At 23.6% G+C, this 17,206-nt stretch overlaps 3 protein-coding genes across 3 annotated transcripts; 2 read left to right on the top strand and 1 right to left on the bottom strand.

The window, feature by feature from the left end:
- Window positions 1-2,323: 2,323 nt before the first annotated feature.
- Window positions 2,324-3,242, top strand: SRAE_2000150300 (39S ribosomal protein L46, mitochondrial; the record flags this gene model as incomplete). The annotated part of the gene is made up of 3 exons (XM_024652463.1): window positions 2,324-2,571; window positions 2,610-2,901; window positions 2,946-3,242. 3 exons carry the CDS (start codon window positions 2,324-2,326, stop codon window positions 3,240-3,242), a joined length of 837 nt encoding a protein of 278 aa, XP_024506037.1.
- A 622-nt stretch (window positions 3,243-3,864) lies between these two features.
- SRAE_2000150200 (No mechanoreceptor potential A) lies at window positions 3,865-12,388 on the bottom strand (the record flags this gene model as incomplete). Its single annotated transcript, XM_024652461.1, has 6 exons — window positions 3,865-7,214; window positions 9,704-10,864; window positions 10,910-11,177; window positions 11,631-11,693; window positions 11,749-12,281; window positions 12,331-12,388. The coding sequence occupies 6 exons, from the start codon at window positions 12,386-12,388 to the stop codon at window positions 3,865-3,867; spliced, it is 5,433 nt and encodes a 1,810-aa protein (XP_024506036.1).
- Window positions 12,389-13,660: 1,272 nt separating this feature from the next.
- Window positions 13,661-14,617, top strand: SRAE_2000150100 (Mediator of RNA polymerase II transcription subunit 10; the record flags this gene model as incomplete). Its single annotated transcript, XM_024652460.1, has 4 exons — window positions 13,661-13,720; window positions 13,768-13,890; window positions 13,942-13,987; window positions 14,058-14,617. The coding sequence occupies 4 exons, from the start codon at window positions 13,661-13,663 to the stop codon at window positions 14,615-14,617; spliced, it is 789 nt and encodes a 262-aa protein (XP_024506035.1).
- Between the last annotated feature and the right edge of the window lie 2,589 nt (window positions 14,618-17,206).

Genomic DNA, 17,206 nt, shown 5'->3' with positions numbered 1-17,206 from the left:
CTTGTTAAATTTATCATATATTTATAATTTCTGATAAAAAATCAATAAAAAATTTTTATCTGATTCTTCATGTTTTTTTTTTTGCTAGAAAAACTAAAAAAAGTAAAAAAAAAATTTTATTTAAAAAAGTTATTTGAGAGGACTAACTCGAAAACCAATCCAAAATTTATACTAATATTATTTCAGATGATATCAAATTAGTTGATATTTTTATGAAATGGGTCATCATATTTAGCTTTTTTTCTAAAAAAAAAATATAATTTGATTTTTTTAAATTTGATTTTTATAAATTTGAACAATAACGAATAACAAAAATAATAATAATTTTATATAATTATATTTTATTTAAAATAATTTTTACATTTATTTTTCAATTTATAATTATCTAATAATCAAATTTTATTTCTGAACAAATGATAAATATGATCAAATCTTGATAAAATGATAACATTATTTTTGTGATTTGACAGTTTGAAATTTCATTTATTAAAACTACTAAATAAAGTATTTAAAGTGTGTTGTTAAAGCAATGTTTTATGTAATTTTGGAGAATCTGATAAAAATATTATCTAGATATTGACTGAATAATTTTTTTTTATCGAAAAAATTTTNTTTGAAATACGAAAAAACTATGATAATGGATTTAACACAAAAAAAGTTCTAATAATGTATCTTAATAATCAGTAAAAATTAAAAGATATTTTAAATGTTAAATATATCTGAATTTGTAAAGAAAATCTGGCATATCATATTTCGTTCTTATAACACTTTTATAGTTCAATTTATACTTGCAAACCTCGAAAAATTTCATAACTATACTTCTTTTCAAATCTCAAATTAGAACGAATTTATATGGATATGCTTAGGTTCAATCGATTTCTCGCTAAAAATAATCTAAATTTTTTTTTTGATTTTAAAATTCTCCATTGTTTTATTGAAGTTATTATTTTTAAAAAAAAATCAACACTTTTGCTTTTAATTTTAATTGCTTATAACGTTTTATTTTTTGTCCCGATAATTTATATTTGAAATTCATTATTTTTAAATGATTATATAAATTTAATTATATTCTTGCATATTTAAAACAAAAAAAATTTTGCGTTAGCATATAAACCAATGTATATATTTGTAAAATTATTCTATATTTTTGTTGTTTGAACAAATAATAACAATATAAAGTATTTAAAAAATTATTATCATATAAATATTATCTATAATAAAAAGATTTAGAAATTTGATAAAAATAATAGCTTTTTGTTAACAAAAACATTTTATTTAATAATTAATGTAGGGTTCATTATAAACTTTATTCAAAAATTTTACAGATAAAAATTAAAATTATAAATATGAGTAATAATGTAAAATTGAATTAAAATTATTTATTTTTTGAAAGTTTATGTAATGAAAGTTTCATTTAAATTTAATAATTTATTTGTATTTTTAAAACAATATCAAAATGAAGTATAATAGGTTAACTTGTAACACTTTATTTTTAATTAAAACTATAATCTTAATAATAAATGATTATTTATGATAAAAAAAAATATATTTCTACCGGTTTTTGTGAAATCAAATTGTTATATAAATATAAAAATATCACAAGCCAGTTTCGGAGTCTACTGCATGCGATGATATTAATTGTGATATCTGTCAATCCACTGAGAGATACATGACTGAAAACTTATGTCCGATGAGCATGACATTTTTTATTTGTTTTAGAAAAATCTAAATATAGAATATTTTTTGGTTAACTTTTAAACAAATGTTTCAAATATTTAATTGCTGACTTTTTTACCATGTACATATTATATACTGGCTAGAAAAACTTTAAAATTTTGTATAATGAAACTTTTGCGAATTCTACAAGAAAGTATATCAATAGCAAAATTAAAACATTTAGAAGAATATCTAAAAGAATAAATTTGGCCATTAAAAAAAGGTTAAAATATTGTTTTGGAAATATTTAAAATACTGGAGATTATAAGAAATGTAAAATATTTATTTCTGCTGACAGCATTAAAAATCAAATAAAAACTCTTTATCCCATGAATATTAAAAATAAAACAATACCATCAAAAGCAAAGTCTAGCTTTTAAAGCTTTGAAATAGCTAATTTTAAAATACAATGTAATTTTATTAAGAAAAGCAATGCAAAAAAAATTTTTCCTAATTTGAATTTAATTTTTACTTTACACAATTTCAACAAGTTGTAAATTATTCTTTTTTTTGGGAAGACGTGTATGTACATTTCTTTCTAAGATACTTTTTGGTTTTTTTATACATATTATCATATATTTTAACTATTATTTTTTTTCCTATAATTATGAAATTATTTTCTACAAGATATGCTTCGCTAGGTAAAAGATTATTAACGGAAATAAATTCGACACCTCTATATGGTGACAAAACTATTCGTAGTGAAGTGATAGCTTCTGCTGTTTTAATACGACCTCCATTATGTGCCCCACCAATGAATGATATCGAGAAAGACTATAATGAAATGAATATTCAAATGGAATTTAGGGATTCACTGAAATCTGACTTTGAATTAGAAATGGAAAAAGATGAGATGTAAATTTTGTATTTATTTTATTTCACTTTTTTTATAGTTTATTAATGAAGAAAAAAATGCTTGAGGAAGAAGGCAGAGATCTTTCAGAGTTGAATGAAGAAATAGGAATAACAGCTGTAATGAAAGAGGAGGAATGGTTAGAGAAAAGTAACAAAATTAAGAAAAAACTTTTAAAAGTAGATAATAATGAAATCAAAGACAATTACAAAAATTTGTGCCGTTCTCCGAATACTAATTTAATATTAAGTGTTAAACAAAAATTTGGTGATGGTCATGTTTCACCATGGATATTTCCTCAAACTAATAATATACAGCATTGTTTGAGAAGTGTATGTTTTATATATTACTATCTTTTATATGTTTTTTTTTATAGTCATTGGAGACAACTATAGATGAAATGTTTAATGGGAGTATAAAAATAAAAATGTTAGGGGGTGCACCATTTTCATATTATAAATATAAGTATCCAAAAATGTTACGAGATTCAAGAGGTATAGATTATGGAGAATTTTTCTTTTTTGGAGCCATTTTAAATGATCCTTCTGTAGATATTAGCATCAATAATAAATTGATTGATGATTATCAATGGTTAACAAGTGAGGAAATTGATAAATGTGTGTCTAATAGTAAGAAATATCTTAAAAAAGCCAAATTGTGCCTTCATCAATAATAGTATACAATTATTTCAAATAAATTTAACTATAGAATTTGTTGTATTTTTTGTTTTTATAAAAAAAAAAGATAGGAAACTTTTTTATAGAGATAGTATATTTTTTTTTAAATTCATTAAAGTTGTTTGATAAATTATAACCATATTATATGAAATATATTTATTTTATTTTATTCAAATAAATTTTATGAACAAAAATTATTATTTCCGTATAATGATTATCAAAATTTTTCTATTAATTTTTTATGAAAAATAATTTTAAAATGTCTAATTATTTATGTTACATCTCAAAGAAGATATATAGAAACAATTTTTGACAATGAAAATGTTATAAAAAATATTAGTGATATATCATAAATTACTATTTAATTATTATTTTTTGATTAATTTAAAACAAAAAAAATTGGAATGTTTGAAAGGAAATTGGAAATAGAGAGATTAAAAAACTTTAAACAAGTTTCTGGCACAGTTTCATTACAGAGTTTTCTTCATATGTGTTTCTAATTATTGTAAATGCCATTGTGTATGTATATTTTGATACTAAAATTAATAACAAAAAAAGGATTATACTCGTTTTGAGAACATAAAGGCATATTTATAATTTTTGTTTAATTATTAAAGTTTAATTGGTAATCTTTCTGTTTGACATAACTCTTTTAAAAATATAATTTGTTACGACAACTGCTTGAATAACAATTAATGAAAGAAGTACACCAAATACTGAAAAAAGAGTAATTTTTCCCATACAAAGATTTCCATTCAAGTGTGCCGTTTCTTTAATTTTAAGTAATGTTTTTGCAGGATCTTCAGCCAACAAATCAAGAGATGATACCTTTGACATTGATGATGATGGCTCAATGCTATTTTGAAGTGGATCAAGAATGAGAAGAGATGTTGTTGCTTGTGAAAATCTTGGAACCTTGTAACGATTAGTTTCAAATTCTGTTATTGTATCATCTTCAATAGATCTTTTCTTTCTTCCCCATGATTGTTTTGATTCTCCATGCATATCACATGTTGCTGGTTTACAATCACCTTTACAGATTTCAATATTACATGTTATTCTAACTGATGATGATGAATCAAAACGGAATGCTTGAAGATGTGCAATCTTTACAGCTGATGATTGTAATTTTATTGGTTGTGGAATAAGTTTTTGAGCAACAGCTAATGTTGGGCATCCACCTTCAATAAGTTGGAGTTTTTCATTTCCTCCTGTACTAGTACCAGGTTCAGCATGACATTCTTTAACAAAGAAATCAAGTTCCTCATCCATAGCCATAATTTCCCATCTCAATTCAAGAATATCTCCAAGTTTAGCTTGTAAAATTGGTTGATGATCACCTGTACCAGCATTCATTTGCATAAGAACAGGATTTCCAAGTTCAATTTTACCTCTTGGTTTAATATCAGTTGGTGTTGGTCCATTTACAGTCATATTAGCTGCAGTGGTAATTTTACCTCCTAACATACTACTATAATCACAACCAATTTCATAAATTTGATCTGTTGATGTTACAAGACCAGGAATTCCAAGATTATTTGTTTGTATAACAACTGTACTTTTATATTTTCCATTTTCAATTTCAGTAAGACCACAAGATTTTTCTTGAGTATCACGACGTGATCTTCCAACAGTTATATGTCCCTCACCAGTTGTAGCATTCTGTGAAGAACTAGAAATAGTAGAATCTGGGGCACTAAGTGTAACTGGTTTCATTCCAAAAGAAGCAGGAAGACCAAGTTCAAGTGTGGCTGCATCAGAATTAGAAACTTCAACGCGACATGTTTCATAATGATTTTTAACAAAGATAACTCCAGTAAATGATTGTGGTGATTTAATTTGTACCTTAATACCTTCATAATCACAAATAGTTTGTACTTGATCAGCTGGAATTAAAATTGGTACTGGAAGTGGACCTTCAGGAATTTTTGGTATAGATGGTGGAGCTGTAATAATATTTTTTTCAAGACTTCCACTTTCAATTTGAGCATCAACTGAAGTTTGAGAACCTCCCTCAACTATTGGCTTATTTACAGCATCTGTTTCATAAGCTGTATCATTCTTTGATCCTTTTGGATGATATTTTTTTTCTGGTTCATAAATATTTACTTGATTATTACCATCTTTATTAAGATTTTTTTTTGTTAAAATATCAATTTTACTAGTATTTTGTGCTGATGAAATAGAAATAATAGATGATTGTGGTACATTTAATGCAGATGAAACACCAGCTTCATTTTCTTTGGTAGAACAAAGATTTTGATAAAAATCTATGTGTTCAGATTTTTTAAGATTAGATGGTCCATCAATAACTTGGAATAATTGACATTCTCCACTTCTTCTATTATAATTGAGGCCTTCACAACGTTCACTATTTGTACATAAATCAAGACATTTAGAAATACCTATAACTTTTTCTGTTTTAGTTGGAATTCCTGGTTGTTGAGAATAAAGATATTTAGCATAAGTAATATCATTTTTCTTTGAAGAACAATCTTTTTTAGTTGATAAACATTGTAAATCAACAAGATCAAATCCATTTTTAATAAATGGTTTTAATGTATTTTTTCCATCAAGATACAAAAGATTACATAATCCTGATGTTTTTTCAAAGTTAAATGATCTACATTTTTCTGGATAAAGTTGATTACATTTTGTCATACATTCTTCTATAGATTTTCCGGCTGACTCAATAACATGAAGTGAACCTTCACCCTCAGGTAGAGCAGAATTAATAGATTTAATTCCTCTTAAATATGTTCCTTCTGGACATGTTTCTGGTTCAAGATGACATGAAATATCAAAATAATCAACAAGAAATTCATCTCCTTCTGTAATAAAAAGATCTGGTTTTGTATGTCTTGTTTCAGCATTAAGAATACATTCTTGTTCATTATAATAATACATAACAGATTTACAGACAAATTTCTCACCTGTCTCTGGTGGTGGATTTGTACATTGATCAAGACACATTGTTACAGATGGTACATTTTCCATTACAAATGCAGCAAAACCAACAAGAATCATTTGTGGTACTCTATTAAATGATGGTGTTTGACGACATGTTCTAGGTGAAGCAAAACATTTTTTTTCATAATAAGTAAATCCATTAGCATCAGTTAATTTGGCACGTCCAAGAGGTTTAGAACGTTCATCAGAAAGATAACAAACTTTTGTTTCAGGATTATACATAAATGATTTACAGGTAAAATCATTTTGTGTAACAGTAACTCTACCAGTACATAATTCTTCACATGTTTGAAAATCAGTATCCTCAAATTTTCTATCTAATTCATTTTCTATTTGTTTACCTTCAACAGCAATATATTGTGTAATGTATGGAGCATAACATTGTGAACCAGCACAATTAGAATCAAGATAATAAACAACATCTTCTTTTTCAATAACAAAAAGATCTGGTCTATCAAGTCTATCTTCTGTATTAAGAATACATTCACTATCAACTGGATAATACATAGCTGATTCACATTCAAAACCATATGTATCAAAAGCATTTAAACAAGCAGCCATACAAATTTCAATTGATTCAGCTGGTACAACTTCTCTTGCAAAACCAACTAATATTTTTTGTTCATGAACATCAAAATGAAATGGTGATGAACAGATACGATCACTTTTAACACATGATTTTGTTAAAAATATTGAAGTATCATCTGTTGGTGTATAGATTGATTTTTTATCTTCAGAAATAATTCTACAAATTCCTTGCCAATATTCAACACCAATACAATCAGATGATGATGAACAATGTTCTGAACAGTCAATAAGTGCTGGTAATGGAAGAGATCTAGCTAAAATACCATTAGTAGAATTATGTTGAAGTGTAAATACTGGTGATGTATTTTTATTACATGTTGGAACACCAATAATTTTAGATGCTATATTAGTTGAAATCAAAAATACCAATAATATATAGGCTACAAGATGAAGCCCAGACTTAGACATTTCTATAAAAGAAAGGAATGCTGAAATAATAATATAAATAAATTTATTTTAAAAAATGTATACAGAAAAAAAAAATATGAAGATGATATATTTTAAATGACCTATAATATAATAAATAAGATTAATATATGATATTTATATAAATAATATAACTAAATCTATTTAAATAATACCTATATCTAATAAAATAATAATTAAAATCTTTAATGATTATCTCTTTAATTAAAACTATAAACGAAACAATGATAAATAGATTCTAATAAATGGAATAATATGTTATACAACAAAATATTTCATTTACAGTTAAAAGTTTTTGTATATGATTGAGCCAATCATCGCTTATGAGTCAAGGTCATTACCTTTCTACAATCCTCATTACATCATCTTTTTATAAAAATGCCTTCCCCTACATCTATTACTATAATTAATATATTATATTATATTTTATGGCAATGCTAAAAAAGAAAAAGTATATGGAAATATATATAGAATTAAAGTAAGATAAATTATATGGTATTTTATATTAAATGTCTATTAGATAAAAATAATTTTTATATAAAATATATAAGATACAGACACATATAAGAGAAAATGTGGGCTACAACAACGCTAGAAGTGGGGCAAAAAATTGACGATATTTTAAAATAGTTAAAAGGTTAAAGGTATTTGAAGGAGAGACTTTGATAAGAAATGACATAATATAATAGTTTCATAAAAAAGATATATGTTAATGAAATTAATAAAAATATTATAAAGATCTCATTATGTTTTATAAAAAGGGGGATGCTCCATATATTAATATGGAGGTAGGTGTAATAAAACATTTAAAAAAAAAAACAACATCCTTGATACTATAAATGTATATATACATATATCAAATAAATATAAGATCATATAGCCAGGGTTAAAAGTTTTTATCACGTAATATCTTCACTTAATAGATAATATCAATGCCGAAAAAGTTTAACTAAATCATTTCTCTTTTTTTTTTTCATAATTACTAATAGTTAATATATTTAAATATGAGAAAAGATATAATCATGAAGAGAAAAGTAAAGATAAAAGTGGATTACCTTAGCATTATAATAAAATAATAATAAGAGATTTTATCTTAAAATACTAAATAACAAAAAGATCTGTATAAAGATAAAATCTAAGAATGACACACCTTTCTTCAAAGTAATTAACTAATAAAGTATAAACTGACCTACTAAAAGAATGAAACATGGAATGTTTAGTTTTTACAAAAATAATATCAAAGAAATAATTTTAAAATTAAATATTAAAAAGATTTGTTACTTTAGGAAAATTTATTCAGGATATTATGTTTAATTTACATTTATCAATGATCATATAAATGTACTAGATTTTATAAATATTAAGAATGACAATAATAATAATTTAAATTTTTTTTTTGTTCAAATATTACCAATTAATTGGTCAAGATTTTTTTTTTGTGTATAAATAGTTATTGCGCAATTGAAAGTACCATGTTTCTGAAAAACTAGAAATTTATCTTTTGTACCCTTGTTATAAAATTTTAAATACCAAGAAAATGACCCCAAAAAATATCATTTAATAAAAGTTAATGTTATTACAGGTTCTTTTATAAAATTCCTAGAATGATTAAATGTATATATTTTTATATTATATAAAATTAAGGATAATTTAATGAGTCATTTCACTTCTATTCAGGGATGTGGAAATAGTACCTCCTTAATTTAAAAGGGAAATGATAATTTAAAAAAAAAAACAAAAGTTTGATAAAAAAATGATACAAAAAAATTGTACTTCCAACATTTAGGACAATTAAAATATAAACCAAAGATTAAATTATCTAAAAATTAGGTGAAATTAGCTAAATTAACTTATATTCTTGTGTAACGGTGTTATATTAATACAGAAATTCACCAAAGTAATGTTTGAACACAAAAACCGCAAACTTTTTATAGTTTAAGACCTTGACATCAATTAAGAAAACTAAATTCTTTTTTAAAAGAAAGAATATTAAATAAAGAAAAATTAAAGATGAAATTTATTAAAATGACTGTTACCTGTTAACCATTAAAAAAATTATTTTTAATTATGAAAAAAAAAAAATTATTTGTATTAAAATTTTATTAAATTATAAATAAATATTTTTATAAATATATCTACATTTAAAACTTTTCTGTAGTTTTTTTTTTTTTGTCAAAATAAAAAAAATTATTTTTAAAGCATTAAAATTAGATAGAGAAAATAATACAATGCCAGATAGGAATTATTGAAACAAGGAGGAGAGGAAAATTAAATGAATAATGGTAAACATGATTATGAATAAGTGATTTTAAAGGAGTTATAAAATTATCATAACTAGGATTATTCATATCAAAATTGTTACTATAAAATTGAAAAATGACAAAAATTATATATGGATGTAAAATAACCATAAGAGTTATTTTTATTATTTTAATAAATCTTAGGATAAATGTATTATTGTTATATAAATCACCTCCGGATCCAATAATAATAAATGCTATAGGTGAATAAATCAGGGCAAATATAAGAGCGAAACTAAAATTAAGGAGAGAAATTGCTCCTAAACTTAATGGTATTAAAAGATTTACAACAAAACGATGAGTGGTTGATGGTTGAATGAAAGGGATGAATAATAAAGGTAAAAAGGTTGAAAAAAGTAGAACTGTTGAAGATGATTCAATAAAGTAAAAGTAAGTGGAGATAAAATATAAAAATAGGGAGTAAAGATACGTTAAGAGGAATGAAAGAGGAAATTGAAAATTTAACGATATTGAGTAGTAATTTGCAAGAGCCTTCAAAAGTAATGGTACACAGAAAAATCCAATCATAGGTTCATAATATGCTATTGACAAAAAATACCGGCATGAAGTTAAAAGATAAAATTGGTAAGAGTGATGAAATCTTTCATCTAGATTATTAAGTGCACGTATTGATGCTTCAACGACTGCCGCCATTGATTGTATTGTTACATGACCATTTCCATTGCCAAAATCTGACTGAAGTGTTACCATTGAAATACAATGTAAACCAAAAAGTGAATGTAAATTTTCAGTTTCTAAAAATGCTTGTGATAATATTGATCTAAGACAATGCTTTCCATGATATGATAAAGGATCAAAATTTTTAATTGATCTTTCTAATTTTGGTGTATGTATAAGTGGTCTTAAATCAAATTTTTCTAATATTTTTACTATTCCATTAAACCAATCTAAATTAGGGTACCTTCCATTAATCATATTATATTGAATATTTACTCTATCAAATTTTTTACCAGACAAATTAAGGACAACACCACCAATTAAATCACCAGAAGAAAATTCAAGAGATTGATAATGTATATTTGAGTGATCTTGATTGTAGTAGGCAGACAGAAAAGCCTGTGTTCCAATAAAATCCGGTGTAAAAAAGAAAATTACATTTTTTGACCAGTTTCTAAGAGAATTAAAATAATTTAATAATTCCATTGTCATTATTTGTGAATCAATGTATTTCCTAGATAATGGAACAACTAGAACTATCGATTCTGTACATGGTCCACGAACACATTTAACAATTGAATAGATATTAACATTACTAACATTCTTATTATATTCTAAGTAATTATAAGTTTGAAGATGTCCTCTATAACCCATATCTTCTATAATTTCTTTTATTAGTAGACTTCTGTTTCTAATATTACAATCATTTTTTAATCTTTTGTAAATGTTTTCTCTATTATTAAAACCATACTCACTACTACGAAACTTTTCATTTACCAATCCTGGCATCAATCCTTTTTCCGATATATAAGTACTTAGAGAATTTTCTGGTAACACAAAAAACATTCCATAACCAATAGCTACAGCTAGTAATAAGACAAAAATTGCATTAGCTTTTTCTATTAGTGTAACAATTATTTTTGGTGGTACATAAAGATGACACACTTTGGATGAAGAAACCTCATTCATCTGAATTAAAAAAAAAGAAAATATAAACAACTAATGAAGAAAATGAACAATAAAAAAATTGCTTCAGCAAAATAAAAATATATTTTCAGGACAATAAACCGATTGAACCAAAAAAATGTCTTTTTTTATAATTAAATCAAGATAAAGAAGACGCGGTAAAAATTTACTCAAAATAACGTCAATAAAATCATTTAAGAATATTTAAAAGCATTTAAACAGTATGTTAGAAGTTATGCAAGACTAGTACTGGAAAAAGTCTATATGATAAAAGACATCATCTTTCATATAATATAAAATTAATGATCCTTAGTCATAAAATATATACCAAAACAAAATCCAACATCATATAAAAATGCTGAATGTCAATAATATATAAAAAAAATCCACAGTTTTTTAAAACAATTTCCCAAGAATTATTCCTATTATGAAGGTGAGCAAGCAAAATAATGCAACTTGACCATTTGGTAATCCTTCACAAGTAGTTATAACTCCCGATTTTGATGTTAAAAGACATTCCTATAATAAAAAAAAAAAAATTACTTTTGAAAAATAGTTTATTAAACCAAAGTACCTTGAGTTGAGCAATCTGTTCCAACTGCCCTTTGTTCTCATGCTCCAATTTAGCAATAATAACCTTAAGTTTAGAACACTCAACAGAAAGATTATCATTTGTAGACGTCTGTGTATCACATGGATTTTCACTACTTCTATTCGTGTTTTGAGTAGAAGTTTGTGAGTTACTAACAATAGAATTTCTATCAACCAATTCAGACTTCTCATTTGGTGTAAATTTAACCTTTAATTTAGAATCCATAATATTTTCTTGAGGAGTTGATCTCCAAAAATTCTGAAGATTTTCATTCTCAGAAGCAAAAGCTGACTGAATCATAAATTTATGTTTTGCCCTTTCCTGCTCCAAATTCGAGGTATTATCCATTGGCTGTAACATTACTGCAACTTCTTTACTTGTATTTGGTGGTATTAAACCAGAATTTGGTCGAACACAATAATAATTTGGAGCAGTTGTCTTGACTTTGAAAGCAATATAATTTTCAGAAGGATTGAAAAGTATAAGAAGTGAAGTTGATACTTCAGTGAATGGTCCTAGAATTTGATAGAAATACATTTGTAAAATTGATCATTATAAATTTACCTGTAAAGACTAACTCGTTTTTTGGGGTCAGTTCCAAAATTTGTTGCAATCTCGCCATATCGGTTATCTACAAATAAAAATACTAAAATAAATCATTAAATATTTACATTAAATTAATAAAGAAAATACAAAATAAGAAAAAATGTAAAACTATGCCATCACGTCATAATTTAAAAAAGTGAAAATGAAAACAATTGTGTACATAAGATTAAATTAAATTCAAGTTAAATAGGTATTTCAACTAATGTTAAAGATTGTTTTCTTCAATGGAATACTTAGCAACGCTGACTAAAATATCGATTATAGTGCCATAAAAAGTTGCGATTTTATACCACAAAGTAATTCAAACGTGTGAATACGTAATTAGTTAGATGAACAAATAAAAATACTTACCTTAAAATTTTTTTTTAATCTAAAATCTGAATATATATAAAAAAAAAAAAATAAAGAAGATATATACTAGTGAAACTCTAAACTACAAATAGGTTATATATTTCATCCAATTGGTAGAGAGAGTTATATTTACTTTACTATAAGAAGAGAAATAAAAATCTTAGATAATAATATATTCATTTCAACAAAAATTGAAATATGCTTGAAGTAAACAAAGATAAAGGTATCTAAGGAAATTAAGATAGCTATTAAAAAAAGATTTAGTTAGTAAGAAGGATAATTTAAAATAATGTAACAAATATTAAGAGCTAATTTTTTAGACAAATACAATCAATACTACAATACAAATTTTTTTCTCCACTATAATTTTAAAACACGCTCAAAAACGATGACAACACACCATACAGAAAAATATATTTTTAAATAGAAATATAATTCCACTTGTATTCAAAAATCATGACAAATCATAATGCATATAAAAAAAAATATAGAACACACGAAAATTTATTTCTAAATCAAAACAAAAAAAAAAATCAAGACAAAAAATATAATATTTATATACATTAGATGAAAATTCATATAGATAACATATTCTAACGAAAAATATATATATATACATCAAAAGTACATTTACATACATTCTCAGTAGGTTTTTTAGTTCGAGAAAAAATGTAATATTACTAGAAATAACATAGTTTATATAATAAATAACAATTACAATAAAATAAAATTAATAGGTAAAGATAAAAGAATTTAAACTATGAAATATATCATGAATGTATTCTCTTCTTCTGTTCCACGCCGTCAATAAATACAAACTCTTTGGAGAAATGAAATACTCTTAAGTAGAAACAAGACCACTAATTAATAGACAGTCTTCCAAATACTTAAATAAATTTTAAAGTTTTTATGCTTTGTGTTGGTGTTTTAAAATATTATGAGTAGTGGTGAACGTTATATGCCAAGTATAGCTAGAGACTGTGACGAATTTAAAAAAGTAATTAGTTTATTTTATATATTTTACAATAATTAATCATTTTGCAGGATTACGAGCGCTGTTTTGTTACTGAATTCTTTCCTCGTTTTGTTGACCCAAATAATACTCGGGTAGATCATTTAAATCCTTGTGAACACTTACATAACATATATAAACAGTGCATTGAAATTGTAAGTTTTTTTTCTAACATTTCTCTTAATATATTAAATTTTTTTTTATAGTATTTAACAAAAAATAAAGTACATGATATAGATTTTAACGATCTTCGTAAAAATTATTTAGATACAAAAAGAGATAAATTAAAAGATGAACACGAACGAAATTGAATCTGATTTAGAAGATGACTATTGGAATGATGCATTAGATGAAGCTGGTAATAAGATTCCTTCACCTGAACTTCGAGAAGAAAATGATGAAGATGAAGGGAAAAAAAAAAGTGGTGCACAGTCAAATAATTTACGTTTTGTTGATCCTGAGGACGCTAAATTTGAAAAACTTGAACTTGATTTAGGAAGATTTATTGAGGATGTTCGACAACTTGGTGTTACAGCTAGTGATCCTGGAGAGAATGCCAATGAAATTATAAGGGCAAAACTTCGGAAGATTGCTTCTGGTCTCCAAAATATGAATGATATATCCTCACAATTTATGAATCACCAAATACCAATAAAAATTTTTGATTTTGTTGATGATATGAAAAATCCAAATGCGTATTCCAAAGCTGTTTTTGAAGAGACAGATGCTAAAAATAGTGAAGTTAATGGAAAAATAGAACAATATAAAAAATATAAAGCTAAAGTTTTAGCTAAATGGTCGGAGGAGATGCCCGATGCTGCTCTTCAATACATGGTGATGCGAAAAGAATCCGAAGGTGATAAAGAGATGCCGTTCCTATAGATATTTATCTTAATCTTATTTAATCGTTTCTTTAAAAATAAAGTGTATTTTTTATGTGTTGTTTAAACTGATTTTCACTAGTACACAACTTGTCTTGACATGTGCTAAAAAAATTTTTTTTTAAACTAATGATTTATTATTGTTGTTTTATTGTTTTTACAAAATATTGTTTTAAGTAAACTTCTTTTAGTTTAAAAATATTACGATGCGGAAACCAGGGAACTAACTACGGGGAAATTTCAAAATTGACCATAGAATTTAAGTAACCCTTTGATTCTTAAATATTATTGGTGAATTTTATAATAAATTATGTAATAAATAATTTTATTGTAATAATTTTTTTTTTAAAATATAAAAATATTGGTAACCGGTAATTCCGCGAATAATTGTGTAAATGCTATTTTTGTTATATTTTGTGTAAATTATATTACTATGGAATCTAATGATTTCAGGGTCATATTAGCTTTAAACATTTTACTGGAACTAATTTCTAAAAGTATTTGAAATTAAAAAATTATATTTTTTTGTGAAGTAAAAGTTTTTTTTTCTGTAATATAAATAAATTTCAACAAATTTTTGATTTTACGATTATAAAGTTACATTATAATTTTTTTTAACTAAAATTTTATTGTTGTTTAACAAAAAAAAAATTTTATAATATTAAAATAATTTATAATCATTGTTTTTTAATAAAAGAAATAATAATTACTATTAAAATTTTAATCACTTGAAAATTTTTAAAAGGCTTTCTTAGTCTTGTTTAATTTTATTTTAAATGTTCTATCATCATTGAAAAATATTTTAAATAAATTTATAATACATAGTGGAACATTGTATATTACTATAGAACACATTCATATAGGGCTACCCGATATTGAAAGTGAACCCGTTATTTTATTTAAAAATAATTTGTATATTTAGTTGTAAATGTGCTAATTTTTTATTTGTTTTCTTAATGTATTCTGATTTTTTTTATATTAGCATACAATTTTACAGAAAAATTTTTTTGTAGTTACAACATTATAATAATTTAATGTAATTAATTGGCAAAAAAAAAACATTTTTAATTTAAAGTTAAAATATAGTTATTTATAATTATGAAACTTTTAAGATATTTTACAAACTTTGTTGTTAGATAAAAAAATTGTAATTAAAAATGAAAAAAAACATATTTATTATAATTTTTATCAGTAAAAGTTTTATTTAAGACTTAAATATTAAAAAAAATTATGAATTTTTTTATTAGAGTTGTAAAAATTTAAAAGTATATTTGAATATTATATTGTGAATGAAAAAAATAAACAATTATTTTCATAAGTTTTAAATTGTTGTAGATAAGTATTAATTACTATCATTAGAAAAGTTTTTATTGGCAAAATTTTTTCTTTTTAAAAAATGTATATGCTATGCACTTTAAAGTTCAAAACACAAATATAATACGAAATTTCAATACGTATTTTAAATTTATATTATAAAATCAAAAAGAGTTTATTTTAAAGGTATTTATTTAAAAAATTATGGAAAAACTTTTGTAATGTTTTAAATGAGAAAGTAAACAAAAAATTAAAAAAACAAATAAATTGTTTAATATAAATATATTTTACGACACATTTTTAATTTAAACAGTTTTTTTTGGACATTTGAATTACATATATTGTACTTAATAATTAATTATTTTATATTAAAGTTAATTCTTGTTTCCATTTTTTTATTTATTTTGATATAATAAAAAAAATATATTATCTACAATTTTATTTAACAGAAATAATTTATAAATATTTTTAATGTAATAATTTAATTCAAAGATTAATTTTATTTTTAATAAAAAAAATTGTAAAAAGGATGTTAAATATTTTTATTAATAAACAAAAGTTTGTTATGGATATTTTTAATTTATTTAAAATAAAAATAATTACAAAAATATTTAAAATTACTAAAAAGAAGTAATAATATATAATATTTAAAACAAAGAAAAAAAAAAGTAAGAAGAATATAATATTGATGTTTGACATTATAAGGTATTGTTCATTCAAAGTTCATAAATAAAAACATTCATCAAAAGGAATATAATCATTAAAATAATCATATTATTTTGTAACAAAAAAAAGGAAAATCTTCCAATATTTGTCATATTTTACCTTGATTTTGAATAATTTTAAATTTTCCTTGACGTTTTTTTTAATTAACCCAAAAAGAGCCAAATAATTGCAATTTTTTTTACACATATATTCAATTGTAAAGCGTTCTTGCAGAAAATTAGCAAAAGGTAAATTTTTATTTGAAGGACAGTAAAGTATCATTTAAAAGGTTCTCCTTCATTCTGGAAGTAGTATGTACAACAAAAAAAACATTGAAATTACTTAGTTTGGAAGGTAATCATTGTATTTATTTATCATTATGTACATTAAAATAAGAATAAGAATTTTTTTTTTTTTAAAATATCTTTATAATAATATTAAGAGTATATTATCTTTTTCACATAAATAAATTACATTGACCCCTAAATTTTTTTTTTCTTTTTATAACTAATGCTTAAAGGTTTTATTTATAGGAGTATATACTGATTTTTTTTTATTACATTAGTATTAA

Source organism: Strongyloides ratti (assembly GCF_001040885.1).
Source record: "Strongyloides ratti genome assembly S_ratti_ED321, chromosome : 2".
NCBI classification, from domain to species: domain Eukaryota; kingdom Metazoa; phylum Nematoda; class Chromadorea; order Rhabditida; family Strongyloididae; genus Strongyloides; species Strongyloides ratti.
This window is presented reverse-complemented; position numbering and strand designations above follow the sequence as displayed.